The 19,474-nt window shown below is 43.5% G+C and overlaps 1 protein-coding gene across 3 annotated transcripts in view; it reads right to left on the bottom strand.

Moving 5' to 3' along the window:
* Positions 1 to 19,086, bottom strand: part of PARN (poly(A)-specific ribonuclease) — a 159,064-nt gene extending 139,978 nt beyond the window's left edge. For all 3 annotated transcript variants that reach the window (XM_027613111.2, XM_027613110.2, XM_027613112.1), the window contains exons 1-11: positions 18,923 to 19,086; positions 18,369 to 18,446; positions 16,553 to 16,632; positions 16,002 to 16,069; positions 15,836 to 15,917; positions 8,690 to 8,750; positions 5,135 to 5,300; positions 3,264 to 3,329; positions 2,545 to 2,583; positions 1,149 to 1,191; positions 42 to 122 (exon numbers count right to left, since the gene is read on the bottom strand). In XM_027613111.2, coding sequence (XP_027468912.1) covers positions 42 to 122; positions 1,149 to 1,191; positions 2,545 to 2,583; positions 3,264 to 3,329; positions 5,135 to 5,300; positions 8,690 to 8,750; positions 15,836 to 15,917; positions 16,002 to 16,069; positions 16,553 to 16,632; positions 18,369 to 18,446; positions 18,923 to 18,941 — 783 coding nt within the window. In that variant the 5' untranslated portion in view covers positions 18,942 to 19,086. The remainder of the gene's footprint in view (positions 1 to 41; positions 123 to 1,148; positions 1,192 to 2,544; positions 2,584 to 3,263; positions 3,330 to 5,134; positions 5,301 to 8,689; positions 8,751 to 15,835; positions 15,918 to 16,001; positions 16,070 to 16,552; positions 16,633 to 18,368; positions 18,447 to 18,922) is intronic.
* Between the last annotated feature and the right edge of the window lie 388 nt (positions 19,087 to 19,474).

The following is a 19,474-nucleotide window of genomic DNA, read 5'->3' on the forward strand; positions in this document are numbered from 1 at the left end:
TGCCATTTCTCACCCAAAAGACATGAACATGACTCAGTCACCTGTTCCTTAGCGAGTTTCTGCTGCTCCTTCCTCTTACGCTCTTCTTCATTTACTTTGCTGATGACGATGTAGCGCTCTTTCTGAAAGACATAAAGCAGATGTACAACTTTCCAGAAGCAACCTGACCTCAAACAACTCAGATTCTGCTACCATTCGAAGTTATATGTTTTACCAACGCAGCCTTTCATGGGCTAACCTGCTGAGAGTATTTTGAAACGCTGCGAAAACTGAGTTGGTATGTTACAAACCAAAATTCTGCCTCTGCGCATGTGCAACATTTGCTCGTGGTTTATTAATTCACCCCAACAGAGGTCACTTCAAAGTATCAACAGACTATGAAAATAAGACACTTCCCACGATGAACACTAAGAAGTTACGCTGCATGTGAACGTGAATTTCTAAACAATTGACTTTAAAATAAAATTTCCGTATCCTATTTAACTGACACAAGAAAAAAATCCTGGCTTTCCTGGTCATGTGTCAGAAAACCAGTCCCTTCTTTCTCACATATTCCATTTTGTATCAGTTAAGCACATCACATCCTATGTCCAAGTTTGAGATTTACCTTCTAGCAAGATTTTTTTAATTTACTCCATCTCTCATTTCATCAGACATCCGACTTCAGAGCAACAACGAAATTCTAAAATTCTGAAATTTTGTTAACAGAGCCCACCATCAGCCTCCCATTACCCACCACGGGTCCAAGAGCACACCTCAGGAATACATGATAGCGATACTTATGCCCCAGATTCTGTCATTTAATTTCACGTGCCTGCCTAACAGGAAGCTATTTTTTTCATGCAGAGCACTACAGCTTTCTGCCATAATCAGCATGCATACTAACATTTGCACATTTTCAAGTTTACAAAGCATGTTCATGTCCGCTGACCCACTTGATCACCACAAAACAGCTGTGAAACAGGCACAGACCATCACCATCAGGCTCATCCCCAGAGTACAAATGAGGAAGACGAGGCTTCCAGAGGTGAAGTGACTTGCCCAAGGTCACCCAGCTCACAAGAAGCAGAACCACGAGTCAATCCTGACTCTCAGCACGTTCAATGTATCATTGCATGGGTTTGGCCCTGGACAGTTCTTGGGGTTACCTTTTCAGTTTCTAAAGTGTCAACGTGAATGCCTTTGGGATACCTAAAGAAAAGAGAGACAACAGGACATCACTAGATGAGACAATGAGAGTTAAAACCCTAGGTATTTTCAAAGCAAGTCTATAGCGAGAATTCAGTAAGTTTTATTAAATATAAAATAACTATTACAATGAATACTTTATAATAAGTCTAGTCCATAATATTTCAGCTGCCAAAGGTTTCCCTGTATCTGCTTTTAAAAGGCAGGAGTGTATCTGATTTCAAATTAATTTTTTACGACACAGGCATTTACTGAGATGTCATGGATCACCTAATACAGTCAGCTCATTACCACACAGTCAAATCTTGTTTCCAAATATAGTAACATTTACTTCCTAAGTGAAATTGTGAAGGTCATTTTAAATGGTATGGGCATACATAGAAGAGGTTTGAGAAAAGTAACTCTGCTGTAATTTGTCAAGGTAGCTTGCAACAGCCAAGGAGAAGAATCTGGAACCCACATGGAGTACACTGCAAGGGTAACATGACAGGAAAGGAGCCTAGTTGGAAGACAATGGCCCTTTTCCTGTTTTGTTCAAAGTAAATTCCTAGTACATGTCACAGGTAGATTCTAATGGGAGAACAAGAGCCCCAACATCAAATACAAACAACCAACTGCTCAACACTGATGTTCAATTTTTGGGCTAGAGAGCCCCTTGAAAATCCAGAGATAGGGTGCCTGGGTGGCTCAGTCAGTTAAGTGTCTGACTCTTGATTTCGGCTCAGGTCATGATCTCAAGGTCATGAGATCAAGCCCTGCGTCAGGGTCCATGCTCAGCATGGAGTCTGCTTGAGATTCTCTCCCTCACCCTCTGCCCCTCTGTACCACCCCCTCACATGCACACTCATACACTCTCTCTCTCTCAAAAAAAAAAAGGGGGGGTGACAATACAGAGAACCCAATGGAAACACCTCCAGAAAAATACATGCACAAAATTATGAATGTGATTTCAGGGGATTCAGAGACCCCCTGAAACCCACCCATGGTCCAACCCCTGCTTTAGAAAGAGCATTCATCTAGGTATTTTCTAGATCTTAAAACCCCATCTGTATCATGTACCTTCTAAGAACAGAACACTATACATCCAGAACTTAATGGACTTAAGGCCAAAATGACAATTAAAAGAAAATTTTAAAGGCTTAAAAGCACCTGCTAAGAAATAACAAAGAAAATTAGTGGGTATTTAAGGAACTTAACAAGTAGGGGAAGTAGCACGATAAAGCACTGCCCTAGAACGTGGTATGGTCAAATCACCAAAAGCTGTAGAATCTCTAAAGTGAAAAAAGCTAAAAGATTATATTTAGTTTTAAATCCTGGGTCCCTCACAGAGTTCTCACATATAATATAAACACTTACTTCCAGCTCAAAGTCTGATAAATTAGTTTTCTTTGGAACCTATAAAAACAAAAAAGAAGGTACTGATTTGGGCTCATTAAAAGAAAATTCTAACCGAGCAAGCACTGGTTGGAGAAATACATTTAATTTTTAAAAGCAACTCTATGAGAAGTGACAGGTAATATGCAAACAAAATACAGGCGGGACATCTGAGGTGGCAGGATCCCTCATCACTTGTCCTCATCAGAATCTTTAATATTATTATACCGCATTTATCCAAGAGGTAAAAGTTCTTGTCCAACCACAGTATCACTTCCTGTGGCTGTCCAATGACTCTGAAGTAGACACATGCATTAAAACACTTTTGTGAAGCTAGTCACAAAGTAAAAGGGAAGTAAGGTGTTTGAGTCTCTGCCTCTTGATGTTTTTTACTGCAGAGAGAAATTAAAAGGATAGAGGCAGCCTGATGGTGAATTCTTCCCTTTAAACCTTCATGTATTAAGCACTCTCCGAGACTAAAGTAATTATGCCACCCTGGAGCATAACTTACAACCAAAGATGCACAAGGGTTTTCTCCCCTCCAGGATAGGACAAACCGTTCATTTTCTGTCTCCATATACCATTGTCCCCACTGTGTTAATGCTCAAGTTAGTGCTTACATCATACAAATAATAACAAGACTATGAATGTGTGTTTCAAAGACCAAAATGGAGCATATGAGAATATTCAGGGCAACTAACCCAGTACATGGCTCTAAATCCAAGTTCTTGTTTTCTTCACTTTGTAATAAATCTTCTATTTTCTCTCTGAGGAATTAGAATGAAAACATCATCAATATCTTTAAGGAAGTCATCAACCAACAGAATAATCATACTCAGAAGCAAACTGACTATAAGAACATAGGACAATGTAACTGTACCCAATCAGGTTATAAGTTTTTAGCTACACTTAAGTTACACGTGGTTACACATAAAAATACTTTATTGGGGGGGCGCCTGGGGGGGCGCAGTTGGTTAAGCATCCAACTCTTGGTCTCGTGCAGGTCATGATCTCAGGGTTGTGAGATCAAGCCCTGTCTGGGGCTCCCTGCTCTGCTTGGAGTCTGCTTGAGATTCTCTCTCCCTCTCCCTCTGCCCCTCCTGCTCATGATCTCTCTCTCTCCCAATCTCACCCTCTTTCTGCCTCTAAAGCTAAATAAATAAAACTTTTTACTTTTTTTAAAGATTTTATTTAGTTATTCATAAGAGACAGAGAGAGAGAAAGAGGGAGAAGCATGCTCCCTGCTGAGCAGGGAGCCCAACGTGGGACTCGATCCCAGAACCCTGGGATCATGACCTGAGCCGAAGGCAGACACTTAACCATCTGAGCCACCCAGGTGCCCTAAATAAATCTTTCTAAAACATACTTTATTTGGACATATTTTTTGTTCTTGTTATTCATGAGTTAGGAAACTTCTCAAGGATTTATCAATACAAGCAATTTAAATTTTTACTTTTCTAGGGGAGGGGGAGTAGGGGGTTGGGCAAAATGGGCAAAGGGGAGAGGGAGATACAGGCCTCCAGTTATGAAATAAGTAAGTCACGGGGCGGGTGTGATGGGGTAACTGGGTGATGGATATGAAGGAGGGCATGTGATGTAATGAGCACTGGGTATTATATAAGACTGATGAATCACTGAACTCTACCACTGAAACCAATAATACGCTGTATGTTAATTGAATTTAAACTAAAAATAAACAATAAAACCAAAAAAAATGAAGTAAGTCACAGGAATAAAAAGCAAAGCATTAGGAATACCATCAATGGCACTGTAATAGTGAAGTAATGGGACAGATGGGAGCTACACTTGTGAACACAGCATAATGTATAAACCTGTCAAATCACTATGTTGCACACCCGAAACTCATGTAACATTGTGTGTCAACTATACTCGAATAAAATTAAGTCACTAATTAATTTTTACTTTTCTAGTAAAGCACTTTACCAAAAACTCAGGAAAACCAGACACTCCTCCAATGGCCTGTGTGCTAGTCAGAAACTTCATTCAAAAAACAAAATAAAACAAAACAAAAATGTGGATGTGTTGCAAATATCCGCGCGGGCCTGTTTCGTTCCTCTGCCTTCAGGGAAACCGGACAGTGTTTATGGGGCCCTTGATCCACGCAAGAGGTATGCACACTGGCTGAGTCTCTTGCCCAGGACACATGGGAAGTCTAAGTACAGTACACAGAATTCTATTTTACAATGTGCTGTGATTACACAAATTCAGGTATGACACAATGAAATCCTGCCATTCACCCTATCACACCTGCGTGCGCTGTGTGTGTGCAGCTCAAGCTTAAAATACAGATGTCAGGGGGCGCCTGGGTGGTTCAGTTGGTTGGGCGTCTGCCTTTGGCTCGGATCATGATCTCAGGGTCCTGGGATCAAATCCCATGTCAGGCTCCCTGCTCAGCGGAGAGTCTGCTTCTCCCCTCCCTCTGCCCCTCCCCACCATTCATACTTTCTCTCTCAAATAAATAAAAAAAATGTTAAAAAAAAAAAATACAGATGTCAGTTCGGCCCCAACATACATTACATAATGCACATTTGGTTTCAGTTTTGGAACTTACACCACTTGGTCAATAAACTTCTTCTGGTCTTCAGGAATTGTCACAGGACATTTGGAAGTATTTGGTGATACATAAGACAGAGTTCCTGCGCCATTGGACTGCAGACGTTTTTCATCATACTGTTCTCTTAACTGTCTTTCCTCTTCCTGATTTAAATATGGGATTCCTAAATGTAGTTTTAAAAAGAATGCATTAGCAGAAGTAACTTAGCACAAAAATTTTAACATAAAAATTCTTGAACAAACCAGTGAATCTAAAACACTCAGGAAAGACTTAACATATGTAACCATCCCCCAGAAAGTCAACAGAAAAAGCAAATGATTTTGAAATACATCTGTCTGTTCATTCACTCCCATCATTCACTCTTCTTTCAACAAATGCTTATTTGGCACTTCCACTGGGCCAGGCACTGTATCGGGCACAAGGTGTCTAACCGTGAACAAAGGAGACGCATCCTACTCTGTGGTGAAGGGAACGACTTCCAACCAGATGATCAGACAAGGTCACTTCGAGGGAAGACCCAAAGAATGAACTAGGCCGGCAAAAAGCCAGGCGAGGAGTATTTCAGGCACGGGAACAAGTATAAATGTGCAGAGGATGGGATGGTGCAGACTGCGCCCAAAACAGCAAGGAAGCTGGTGTGACCAGAACACAGTGAGCAGGAGAATGGCACAAGGCCGGCATGGAGAGGCCAGGATAAGAATTTATTTTATTCTGGGTGCCTGGGTGGCTCAGTCCATTAAGCGTCTCCCTTCGGCTCACGTCAGGATCCCAGGGTCCTGAGATCAAGCCCCGCATCAAGCTCCCTGCTCAGCGGGGAGTCTGCTTCTCCCTCTGTCCCTCCCCCTGCTTGTACTCTCTCTCTCTCCGCCTCCCTCCCTCCCTCACAAAAATAAATAAAATCTTTCAAAAAAAATTTATTTTATTCTAAGAGCAATGGAATGCCATTAGAAGGTTTTAGGCAAGGGGTGCCTGGGTGGCTCAGTCGTTAAGCATCCGCCTTCAGCTCAGGTCATGGTCCCAGGGTCCTGGGATCGAGCCCTGCACTGGGCTCCCTGCTCTGCGGGAAGCCTGCTTCTCCCTCTCCCGCTCCCCTGCTTGTGTTCCTGCTCTCGCTATCTCTCTCTCTGTCAAATAAATAAATTTTAAAAATCTTAAAAAAAAAAAAAGAAGAAGGTTTTAGGCAAGATAATTACAGTATCTGCTTCTTGTGTCTAAGAGATCACTTCGACTCCTGTGAGGGTTGAAGTAGGGAAGTCAGCTAAAAGCAACTGTCCAGGCAAGAAGTAACTGCTTCCATCAGAGGTCAGTAAACTTTCTCTTAGAGGGGGCACACACAGTAAATGTTTCAGGCTTGTGGGCCACCGGGGGAGCTCTGTTACAACCAATCAACTGTGCTCTTGCAACATGAACACAGCCATATGCACTGGGTAAAAGAACAGGCATGCCTTTATTTAAAATAAGACCTTATTTTGACAAAGTAGGCAGTGGGTCATAGTTTGTGACCCAGCTTAGACTACAGAGATGAAGAGAAAGACTAGAGTGACAGGAGTGAGAGAACCTGCTGATATACTGGCAGGGAGGGATAAAGGGAAGAGCAAGACCAAAAACGACACCTGGCTATTAGGTGTAAGCAGTTGGGTAGATGGCAGGTCCACGTATGGAGGTGGGAAACACTGGGTAAAGAACAGTTTCGGCCCAAGGAGTGAAAATCAAAAGTTATCTCCTGGATATATAAGGGTATACATAAATTATACATTATACATAAATTAAGGGTGGTAGATAAAAGCCTAACATTCAGGAGAAAGGTACTGAGATATCTATTTAGGGATCAGCACGATATGGGTGGCATTAAAGGTCATGGGACACTAATGAACTTTCCACAACGACAGAATTGGAAAATCACGACTGTAAGCAATACTAATCGTTCCAGGCAAGAATCATCAGTCAATGCTAAAATTAACTGGTGAAAAAGGTGATCGACATTGTTAACACCAACAGCTGCATGACACGAACATCCTTAGTATCACTGAACGCAGTACTTAAAAATGATTAAGATGGTAAACAATGTGTGGCTTTTTCCACAATGGAATAAGCAAGTTAACATCACGGGTAATGAGACGAAGCAGAGAAGGACAAGAGGCAGTGCTGTCAGCGTGAGAAATGCTGGAGGTGGGCACAGTTAGGGGTGATAAGACCCATGATGCGTAGAGGATAGAGATGGCTAAGGGGACGTACGAGGAAAGACTGCTGTGCGCCCGGTCAAGAAACAGACAAGATGCAGCACTTGCTGGTCATCCCTGTGGATGCTGATGTCACCCATAATGAGGAGGGAGGTAGGAGTCAGAGAGAAGACAGTAAGCCAAAGCCAAGGCTGTCCCGAATGCCACGCTCATGAAATGGGCAGAAAGAGGAGAGATATGAAGTGGTGGCACATCCCTGCCAACAGGGGCTCCTGGGCAGAGGGAACCCAAGCGGCTTGCAAGTAGCGTGGGGGAACAAGGAGACCAACGGGATGCCTGCCTGGACAAACCAAATGAGAGAGGTAAAACCACCTGTGTTCCAGAGGGCCGCAGGGGCAGGGGAGCAGAAGAGGAGTCCCCCAGTTCCACTCCAGGCCAGGAAGTCAAAGACACTTCCGAGAAGACTATCAGGAGAAAAGGGTCTGAAACACTTTTCAGGAAATACAGGAAGGAAAAGCACTCTGGTGGGGACGTGAATGCCCAATATTCACTCACAAATGTTAGGGTCACTTCCCTGACACAGCAGAGGACTCATGCTATACACCGGGGATTTGAAATGAATGAGACACAGTCCCTTCCCTCAGGGTGTCCGCACAACTGTCACACCACCCAGTTAGCTGCCATGACCATGCTGTGCTGTCTACGCAGACTTTTTTTCTCCCAGGAGAAACTATCTCCAATTATAACACAAGCACTGCTTGAAAAAGGGGGCTTTTCATTAGAGAATTACTAGCATACAGCTACTTGTTAAAAAGTACTCTGCTGCCTGTTTCACTGGAAGAAACAGGGCAGTGCTCCCCACAGGTGGCCTGTTAGGGCCACGAAGTCATACCAGTGGGAGAATAAACTCCATTCAATAAGATCAGGAGTTGGTGAGGCCTCGTTAGAGCAAAATGAAGTAGCGTCTACTCTTCCCATTCAGTTCATGGTAGACCAGGCTACACTTTTTAAAAGGCACAATAAAAGAGTTTTTTAAAAAATTCTAAGGCTGGGGGCGCCTGGGTGGCTCAGTCATTGGGCGTCTGCCTTCGGCTCAGGTCATGATCCCAGGGTCCTGGGATCGAGCCCCGCATCGGGCTCCCTGCTCTAAGGGAAGCCTGCTTCTCCCTCTCCCACTCCCCCTGCTTGTGTTCCCTCTCTCGCTGTGTCTCTCTGTGTCAAATAAATAAATAAAATATAAAAAAAAAAATTCTAAGGCTGCACATGGTAAGCCAGGACTCTGAGATTCTGTCTCAGATGGCAGGCACAAAAAGATCATTCTCAACCAAATCCAAATTTACAAGCTCTAAGGATAAGCCACATATAATCTTACCATTGCGGAAAACTTTATTAAAATCAAATCCTTGGCTTGCTAGAAAGTCAATGCTTGAGCTCTGAAACAAAAGGGAACAGAACATACATTTTGGTGATGTTGGTGGCAGATACGTGAACAGAAACAGAGAGGTAACTCACACACATAAACAAAGGCAGACAGCCAAGGAAGTAGCATGCCAAAAGTCAGAAAATTAGCATTTCTACTCCAAGGCTGCCAAATAATCCATTCATTTAAACTATCTGGGCTCTTCTCCTTTAGAGCTTATAAAACAAATATCCTTCGTTTCATAATATTTAAGAAAATTGTAATGGGTTAAACACATATTCTCCCAAAAAACAGAAAACTCCTGATCACTGTACTGAGTAGGAAACAATAAAAAGAAATAAAATGTATTGCCAGTCTCTCACCACCAATTCAAGTTTAAAGTAGCTCACATGTGCAAGTCATAACACATCAACATCCACCCCAAGGTTGATTCTAAAAACCCAAAATCTTCACTGGCTAGCCTTTACGTTCAAGATCAAAAACAGAGAAAAGTTCCCAGTAACAAGACTGATTACACAAATACATCTGAAACCTAGAGTGAGCCGAAATATAGACATTTAAATGAAAACATTAAGAAAATACTACCATAGGGCACCTGGGTGGCTCAGTTGGTTAAGCAACTGCTTTCCGCTCAGGTCATGATCCTGGGGTCCCAGGATCGAGTCCCGCATCGGGCTCCCTGCTCAGCAAGGAGCCTGCTTCTCCCTCTGACCCTCCCCCCTCTCATGTGCTCTCTCTCTCTCTCTCATTCTAATAAATAAATAAAATCTTAAAAAAAAAAAAGAAAATACTACCATATATGGTACACATGAATGGCAAATCACAAAGTTCTTGACTCGATGTGACTAAAGAGCATAAAATATGACCGTAGCTGCTCTAATTTCTTGTTTTAAGTCAGAACACGAGAGGGTGACACACCTGAGTCATTTTGATCTGGTTCCTCAAAGAACTACCTTTCCTGAACTGTACTTTGACAGGATACCATCTGCCCAGATGAGGGACGTTGTACCAGTCCCGTGACACTCGTGATGGTATTCACGTGAGACAGGTAGCCAAAGACAAGGTTTTCTACATTCGTGATTTCTTTATGGTAATGAAAGGCGCATGTTCTGATTCTGTGCACCACAGAGCTGTGTGTGTTTCCCCCATCTTAGCTGCTAGGAGACGCACAGACAGTGGAGACTTTCTTTGGCACAAATTCTGTGTTCTAATCATACCATACTAAGCACATCTTCGTTTTTCTTTTCTTCCCATTTTTTCCTTTACTCATTTTTTAGGGTGTTGTGTTAAAAGATAAATACCATACTTATCTTTATTAGCCAACACAAATTCTTTTTAAAATATAGCAGGATGTAAAAAAGACCATTTTAAGGGCGCCTGGGTGGCTCAGTCGGTTAGGCGTCTGCCTTTGGCTCAGGTCATGATCCCAGGGTCCTAGGATCAAGCCCTACATCGGGGCTCCCTGCTCAGCGGGAAATCTGCTTCTCCCTCTCCCTCTGTTCCTCCCCCTCCTTGTTCTCTCTCTCTCTCAAATAAAATCCTTTAAAAAAAAACTACTTAAAATGCTGAATTTTGTCATGTATTTCTTACCCTAATTAAAGAAAATCCTTGAACCTACAAAATCTATTTGGGTTTAGTATCCATTAGTCTTTGATTTGTCCTAAATGTACCAATTTTAGGATTCAAAAAATGAGCACAGCTATTTGGAAGAACAATTTCAGGCAGCTATCAAAATTTCAAATGCGTATGCCCAATGAGTCAGCAATTCCCCTTTGAGGAAATCTATAAAAAAATCCTATAGGGTGCCTGGGTGGCTCAGTGGGTTAAGTGTCTGCCTTCAGCTCAGGTCATGATCCCAGGGAACTGGGATAGAACCACGCATTGGCTCCCTGCCCTGCTTCTCCTTCTCCCTCTGCCCCTCCCCACCCCACCCCATGCCCTCTCTCTCTCTCTCACTCTCTCAAATAAATAAAATCTTTTTTAAAAATTCTATAAAAATATTCCTACATATATGTGGCACCTGGCTGGCTCAGTCAGTAGAACTCTTGATCTCACAGTTTTGTTTTGTTTTTTAAGATTTTATTTATTTATGTGACAGAGAGAGACACAGCGAGAGAAGGAACACAAGCAGGGGGAGTGGGAGAGGGGGAGGCAGGCTTCCCGCCGAGCAGGGAGCCCGATGCGGGGCTCGATCCCAGGACCCTGGGATCATGACCTGAGCCGAAGGCGGATGCTTAACGACTGAGCCACCCAGGCGCCCCGATCTCAGGGTCTTGAGTTTGAGTCCCTCAATGGACATAGAGCTTACTTTAAAAAAAAAAATTCCCATACATACACCAAGATATACTACACACGAATGTTGACTGTAACATTGTTTAAAATAGGGAACCTTTGGGGCACCTGGGTGGCTCAGTCGGTTAAGCATCTGACTCTTGGTTTTGGCTCAGGTCATGATCTCAGGGTCGTGAGACTGAGCCCGGTGTCAGGCTCTGCGCTAGGTGCAAAGCCTGCTTAGAATTCTCTCTCCCTCTCCCTCTCCCGTCTCCCCCTGCCCTCTCCCCCTGCTCTCTCTCTCAAAAAAAAAAAAAAAAAAAAAAAACCTTTGGAAAACTTCTAAATTCTAATTAAATAAATTACATACATCCACACTGTGAAATATGAAGAAACTGTATTGAGTGGAAAATACAAGTTACATTAAATATGAATATCAGGGGCGCCTGGGTGGCTCAGTTGGTTAAGCGACTGCCTTCGGCTCAGGTGATGATCCTGAGTCCCGGGATCGAGTCCCGCATCCGGCTTCCTGCTCGGCAGGAAGTCTGCTTCTCCCTCTGACCCTCCCCCCTCTCATGCTCTCTCTCTCTCATTCTTTCTCTCTCAAATAAATAAAATCTTTAAAAAAAAAATGAATATCAGGATTCCGTATATATTTTTTTAAAAAGGTAAAGTTAGATATACCTGTGTAGACCTATGGATACAGATGGCCCCCGACTTAATAATGGTTCAATTTAGGATTTTTCCACTTCACGGTGATGCAAAAGCAATACGCATTCAGCAGAAACGATACCGCAAATTTTGAATTTGGATCTTTCCTGTGCTAGTGATCTATACAGTACAATATTCTCTCATGATGCTGGGCAGAGGCAGCTCCCACTCAACCATGCAAACACAAGTGCTTACAACCATTCTGTACCCCTACAACCATTCCTTTTTTTCTTTTTAAAGATGTCATTTTTAACCCAGCATGGGGCTCAAACTCACAACTCTGAGATCAAAAGTTGCATGCTCCAGACTGAGCCAGCCAGGCGCCCCACCCATACAACAATCCTACGTTTTATTTTCAATATGGTATTCAATAAATGACATGAGACTTTTAACACTGTATAATAAAACAGGCTTTGTGTTAGATAATTTTGCCCAAGAACAGGCTACTGTCAGTGTCCTGAGCACGTTCAAGGTAGGGTAGGCTACTCTACGATGTAAAGCGGGTTGGGGGTATTAAAAGCAGTTTTACAATGTTTTCAACTTACAATAGGTTTATTGGGACACGCCACCATCATAAGTAGAGGAAAACTGTGTATGTACACAAGTATATAAAAGTTAGGAAAAAGGAGGGGCGGGGCGCCTGGGTGGCTCAGTCGTTAAGTGTCTGCCTTCGGCTCAGGTCATGATCCTGGGGTCCTAGGATCGAGTCCCGCATCGGGCTCCCTGCTCAGCGGGGAACTTGCTTCTCCCTCTCCCTCTGCCCCTCCTCCCCACTTGTGCTCTCTCTCTCTCTCACTCACTCTCTCTCTCTCTCTCTTAAATAAAGAAACAAAATCCTTAAAAAAAAGTTAGGAAAGAGGAATGAAACAGGGAAGGAGATGGAAGAGGATATTTTTTAAAAACTCAATTACTCTACAAATAGCAGCAATGTTTTGATATTTCACCATCATTTATGTATTATCTTCAACGAATTCAACATTTGATGCTCAGCTAGGATAAAAGAGAAGAAAAAGAGATGAAAACAATGTAAATGCCTAAAATACAGAGAACAAACTGATGGTTGCCAGAGGGGAAAGAGGGAAGGGTATGGGCAAAACAGGTGAAGGGGAGCGGAAGGTACAGGCTGCTGGTCATGGAATGAGTAAGTCATGGGAACAAAAGGTACAGCATTGGGAACATAAATTTCATCATCTCGTACAGGTGGTGACAGGTGGTAGCTACACTTGTGAACGCAGCACGACAAACAGAAATGTTGAATCACCATGTCGTACACCTGAAACTAATGTAATATTATTTATCCACTGCACTCAAAAAAAATTTTTTTAAGTAATGTAAATGCCTCCCATCCCACTGGATGGGAACACCCCCTGGGAGTGTGTGATTCTGAGTCCGCCTGTTCTTCCATATCCTGCCTAGTGTGTGAGCATCTCACTGTGTGTACAGACACTTACTTTACAAAGAGCCTATTACACGTTGCTCTACTCCCCAGCCCTACCTGTTTTAAGGGTGAGAAGAGCTGTCCAAGAGTGATTTTTGCCTAGACACAATTTTCGCCCCACTCTCTGACTTTAGAAGCTAACTTCCTTGTAAGATGCAACTCTGCTGCAGTCCTAGAATTTTTATTTTTTAAGATTTTATTTGTCAGAGAGAGAGAGTATGTGCACACAAACAGGGCGAGCAGCACACAGAGGGAGAAGCAGGCTCCCTGCTGAGCAATGAGCCCAATGTGGGACTGAAGCCTGATGTGGGACTTGATCCCAGGACCCTGGGATCATGACCTGAGCCAAAGGCAGGCGCTTAACCGACTGAGCCACCCAGGTGTCCCAACAGTCCTAGAATTTTATTTTATTTTTTTAAAGATTTTATTTTTATTTATTTGACAGAGAGAGGCAGCAAGAGAGGAAACACAAGCAGGGGGAGTGGGAGAGGGAGAAGCAGGCTTCCTGCTGAGCAGGGAGCCCAACGAGGGGCTCGATCCTAGAACCCCGGAATCATGACTTGAGCCGAAGGCACATGCTTAACGACTGAGCCACCCAGGTGCCCCAGTCCTAGAATTTTATTTTATTTTTTTTAAAGATTTTATTTATTTATTTGAGAGACAGAGAATGGGAGATAGAGAGCACGAGAGGGAAGAGGGTCAGAGGGAGAAGCAGACTCCCCGCCGAGCGGGGAGCCCGATGTGGGACTCGATCCCGGAACTCCAGGATCATGACCTGAGCCGAAGGCAGCTGCTTAACCAACTGAGCCACCCAGGCGCCCCCCAGTCCTAGAATTTTAAACAAAACAGAAACCACCTTGGATGGAGAACAAAACAAAACAAAACAAAATTCAAAGATATTATCGTTCACCTTATCCATACAATTCACAAGTTTACATAGTAAGTCTAAACTTTTTCTCTGACTTTGCTTTTCCAGACTAAAAAAACTGTAATGTTTATCCCACTGTCCACTTTACCATTGTTTTTTTAAGATTTTATTTTTTTACCTATTTGAGAGCGAGAGAGCACATGAGCACACATGTATGCGAGCAGGGGAGAGGGGGTGGGGAGCAGAGGGAGAAGCAGGCTCCCTGCTGAGTGTGGAGCCTGACTTGGGGCTCAATCTCATGACCCTGAGATCATGACCTGAGCCACAACCAAGAGTCAGATGCTTAACCAACTAAGCCAGCCAGGTACCCCCCATTGTCCACTTTAGACATGAGTCTCTGGCCTGTTCAAATCTATCATATCTTTTTTTGTTTGTTTCTTAAGGAGGGGCTGGCAACCGGAATTGCACTGAATATTCCAGGTGTGGCCACAGAATAGCTTTGTACGACAGCCAGAGTTCTTCTGATCCACTTCCATTGCATCTCTAGAGTATCTGTACTTGTGTTGGTATTTAGAACAAAGCATCATCCCTAAGATGTCTCATTGCCAATGTCTGCTTTTGCCCGACTGACGCCCAGCTAACGTCATGGAACCCACTTACATTTCTGTCTTCTCCTGGTATTGCTGGAAAACTTTATCCACCCAAACTGCCAAATGGAGCCTATTTTTTTTCTCAGTGAGAATCTACAAATACTGTTTAATTAGTATCCCCTATTAAGGTAATTCGTAAATAGATATTAACTGAATGCAGAATAAAGACCTACTGGCTAATTTAAGAAACCAGGTTACAAAACCAAAACTACCTTCACCTTTCCTCTTCAGCCCCAGGCATATGATTAACTCGTAATTTCACTTGCCTTATTACAGAAAGAATCTGTCATGGCTCAGTCACTCAGAAGCCTACCCTCCAGGCTTTCTTAACCTCATTACTCCTTACATGCAGAAGGGAAGAATGGCAAGACTCAAATGAACTAACTTTGCTGAGAGAGAAGCAAGGACACAAGATTCTAAGGGAAAAAAGATCATCCCTCGTCTCTAGTCACATATCCATACACTACACGACTTATTCACAACCTCCTTATCCTTTATAATAGGTTATTAAGAGAACAGAAAGAGGAAACTGATATTTACTGAGGTCTACCAGATAAGCCACAACTCTAAAGGCGATGTTCTAAAGGGCAACCTCCCTGAATCCTTACCTTGGCTAATAAAGTATGCCCTGTCCTCCTCAGGAGGAAACTGTGGACTCTCTTTCTTCACTAGGGAACGAGGGAAACAGAAATGAACACATGACTTTAGCCCCTTCTGGGTTCTCTTTTTTGAAACAGGATACACACATACTCTGTTCCTCTAGAAAATAAAGTTCTACCCTCGGAGATGAGTACAAAGAGAATGGGGTGGGAAGAAGCCTGAAGGACCTGATCTGTAGGTTCAAGTCAGGGGTAAGATATTAAAAATCCCCAACAGAAACACATTACAAAGCCATGTTCCCAAAGTCAGCTGTGCTAATAATAAACCTCATGTTCTGGTTTCCATCAACCTGTCTCTTGCTCTTACCCTGATTCTAAAGGAAAGAGGAAAAAAGCAGTGTCATTAGTTTGCCACCCTAAAACTGAAAGTCGGAGAGGTGAAATGGTTTGCTAAAAACCCAGTCAGTGGTAGCACCAAATTTTAAAAAGAATTCTGATTCCACATTTCCACACTGCCTCATCAGCACTTCGTAACAGAAGAAAATCAATTATGCTACCAACCTGACAAACAAACTTGACATCTGGTGAGGATCTATTGAAGGGTTTCGGGAATACATAGAAGTTAAATGACTTTGTTACATACCTGCGGGAAAGATGACAAAAGGAGACTTAGTGGGTTACATTACACCAGGAAAAAAGAAATCCACTGCTTATTAAAACAACCTACTTTGAATCTGTGTGGTCATACTTAAAAGTGCAAAGGCCAAACTGAAACAGCAAAAAGTCCATGGAATGCTGGAAAAGGGAAACAAAACACCTGTCAAATCAGTGTTGTATATTCAACGTGAGCAAGAGTACTCTCAACCAGATGGGCTTTCTAACTACTCAATTTGACTTTTAGTAGAATACTTCCGATTACAACAGATTACACATTATGTATCATAAGCGTTATTAATTTACATTAATTAATGTTTCTTAATACTTTTCCCAGTTAAGCACCTATCCACCAACCAGAGCATCATATTGGGCCTATTTCCAAATGATTAAAATAACCACATCGTATTCCCTACAAATCACATTAACACTGAAAATACTAAACCTTCCCCAAAATGTTTTCCAGCAAACAATTATTTTTGCTGTTATTAACATTACTAAAATATCATTTCACAGCGGGGGTAGAGAAGTTAACGTGCAAGTTTAATGAAAACATTTCTTTATAATTCAACGTAAGGAAGACCAATGTGGGGGGGGGGGAGATGTTCGAGCACATCCACTTACCTTTTTAAGCTTCTGATACCTTTCTTCTGGAGTGTCAAAACCATTTGTCAATGCCGTGACTGAAGGTCCATCACTGATTCCTAATTTTAAGAAATAAACTTTTTTGTAACAGTCATGTAAAAACATCAGTCAACTATTCAATGGCATGGAATTTCATATTTTTATGAATTAAAATTAATTGGAAATGCTCCTGACTTCACTTTTTCAAAATGAGAATTAATTTCACTGGCCACCAAGCTAAACACTGTAATAATGAATTTAGAGATGCGAATGCTTTAATTTGATGATAGTGCTAGTGTCTAAAATAGGTTTCGAAACACAATAATGATTTAAGAAAGCAATCTCTGTGATTAATAAGATTTGTTGCTTTCAAAAGGATTAATGCATAATTAGACATCCAAGAATCCTGAAGTGTATTATTGTTAGAGTACCAGTCTTGATCAACAGTTTGGAGTAATATTTATACAACAAAGGAATTTTGAAAGTCAAAGAGAAAAATTATTTCTGGTGAAAACTGAGCTTCCCAGGGAACTGACTCCAACTAGAAACCTCATGCTTAAAGATAAGTATCATATTTACCCGAGCATGGATTCCTTCAAAAAGGCTTAAGTTTTTTAAACACATAAAATCAGGTAGCAAAAATGGGTATCTACACCAATTGTACATACTGTCTTCAACAACTGAGAAATTAGTTTTCTATCCAAGGGAAAATAAACTTTGCAATCGTAAGTGTTGACAAAGTGTGACACACACATACACACCCATGCTGAGCTATGCAATGAACACTTCCACTAATGCATAAAGAAATGCCTTCATTTACCTGCAAGAACCTGACCTTAAAGTCAATCACAAAGGAAAAATATTCTATGAATCCACTTATAGGGAAGTGCCTAGAATAGTCAAATTCTTAGAGACAGAAATAATAGCTGCCAGGGGCGCCTGGGTGGCTCAGTTTGTTAAGTGACTGCCTTCGGCTCAGGGTCATGATCCTGGAGTCCCAGGATCGAGTCCCGCGTCGGGCTCCCTGCTCAGCGGGGAGTCTGCTTCTCCCTCTGACCCTCTTCCCTCTCGTGCTATCTCTCATTCTCTCCCTCTCAAATAAAATAAAAATAAACAAAAATCTTAAAAAAAAAAAAAAAAGAAATAATAGCTGCCAGAGGCAGTGGGGAGGGAAAAATGGAGTTACTGTCCAACTGAAAGAGTTTCAGTTCAGGGAAAATGAAAAAGTTCTGGAGATGGATGCAAGATGATGTGAATGTGCTTAATGCCACTGAACTATAAAAACCACTTCAAGAGGGTTAAAATAGGGGTGCGTGGGCGGTTCAGTCATCAAGCGTCTGCTTTCCACTCAGATCATGATCCCAGAGTCCTGGGATCGAGCCCCCCATGGCGGTCCCTGCTCCACGGGAAGCCTGCTTCTCCCTCTCCCACTCCCCCTGCTTGTGTTCCCTCTCTCGCTGTGTCTCTCTGTCAAATAAATAAATAAATTCTAAAAAAAAAGACGGTTAAAATAGTAAATTTTATGTTATGCATATTTCACCATAAACACACAAAAAACCTGACCTTTACCCTACCACGTGCATGTCACAGTTTAAGCCGCACCAAAACCATGATCTCGATCTGTAACCCTCAGAGCTCGAACAATCACAAACCCACGGCACCTCTTCAGGCCTTTGAAACGTGTAAGAGGAAACGTAGAGACTCTACAACGCCCAAGGCCACAAACAGGGAGGAGCGGCCAGCAGGCAGGGAGTCAGAGGGTCAGGAGGAGCCTTAGCTATGCATTGCTAGCCCCTAGCTTGCAAGCGAGGGATACCTGAAAACTCCCCATCGATGGCGAAGAAGTCGGCCTCCTCTATGGCCTGGTACACTTTGTGAAGATTACTCTTAAAATCTGCGGAGAAACCGAGAAGAGGCTCAGAGACGGTGGCCTGGCTTCCTGCCCAAGAGCTCCTAACGGGAGAGGAAAGAAGGGCTGGGGAGATCCTGAGACCTCGGGCAGGAGGAGGAGGAGGACAAGTCCCAGAGGGATAAACAAGACGGAAGGCATTAAGTCCCCGACGGGTGCACGGTTGGAAGGGGTCGAGTCCCGAGTGGGTGCATGGGCCTTAGGAGGACAAGTCCCGGGGGGCGCTCGGGCCACAGAGGCACACGGCCCTGGGGGATGCCCGGGCGGGAGGACAAGGCCCCTAGGGGTGCACGGGACAGAGAGGGACAGGGCCCCCCAAAGCTCAAAGACTTAAGAGGAAGCAAACCCCTGGGGGGCTGCCTCAGTCCCAGGCCCCGGCAAGCAAACCGGCCCTGGTCTGGGCCTAGCAGGCCGGGTGAGGGGGGCCGTGGGGCTCGGGGAGGTGCACGGAGGACACGCACTGCTCCTGATTATCTCCATTCTGCAGAGTGGCCGGAACCCCGGCCCCACCCGGGCCCGCCTCAGCCGTTCTACTCGCAAAGTTCCACGGGGACCGCAGTAGCAGCGGAGGTAACAGCGGCGGAGACCGCGGCGGCGACTTCCGGAAACAGCGCGCGCCCGCGCGCATCACGTGAGCCTGCGTCAGCGACGGGGGCGGAGCCAGGCTGGGCTCCTTTCCCTCCTTCCAGAGACAGGGGAGGGGCGTGGCTATGGGAATCCTCAAGACGTGGCCTAACTGGCGGGGCCAGACGTAAGACCGTAACTTCCAAAGAAATGTCCCTGTCTTGACCCCCAGTTGGTGAGCATATATTCCCTGGCAATATTATGTGCCAGGCACTCTGAAACGGATGGGGATACGGTGATTTACAAAGGAGACAAAGTCCCTAACCCGTTGGAGCTTAACTTGGGGTAAAAGGGGAAAGTCAAGGCAGGAATCAAACTGCCACTTTAAAACACAATCAGCGCTATGAAGAGAAAGAGCCCGGTGCTGCAATAAGAATAATGGGGGGGAG

Source organism: Zalophus californianus, chromosome 10 (assembly GCF_009762305.2).
Source record: "Zalophus californianus isolate mZalCal1 chromosome 10, mZalCal1.pri.v2, whole genome shotgun sequence".
Taxonomy (NCBI): domain Eukaryota; kingdom Metazoa; phylum Chordata; class Mammalia; order Carnivora; family Otariidae; genus Zalophus; species Zalophus californianus.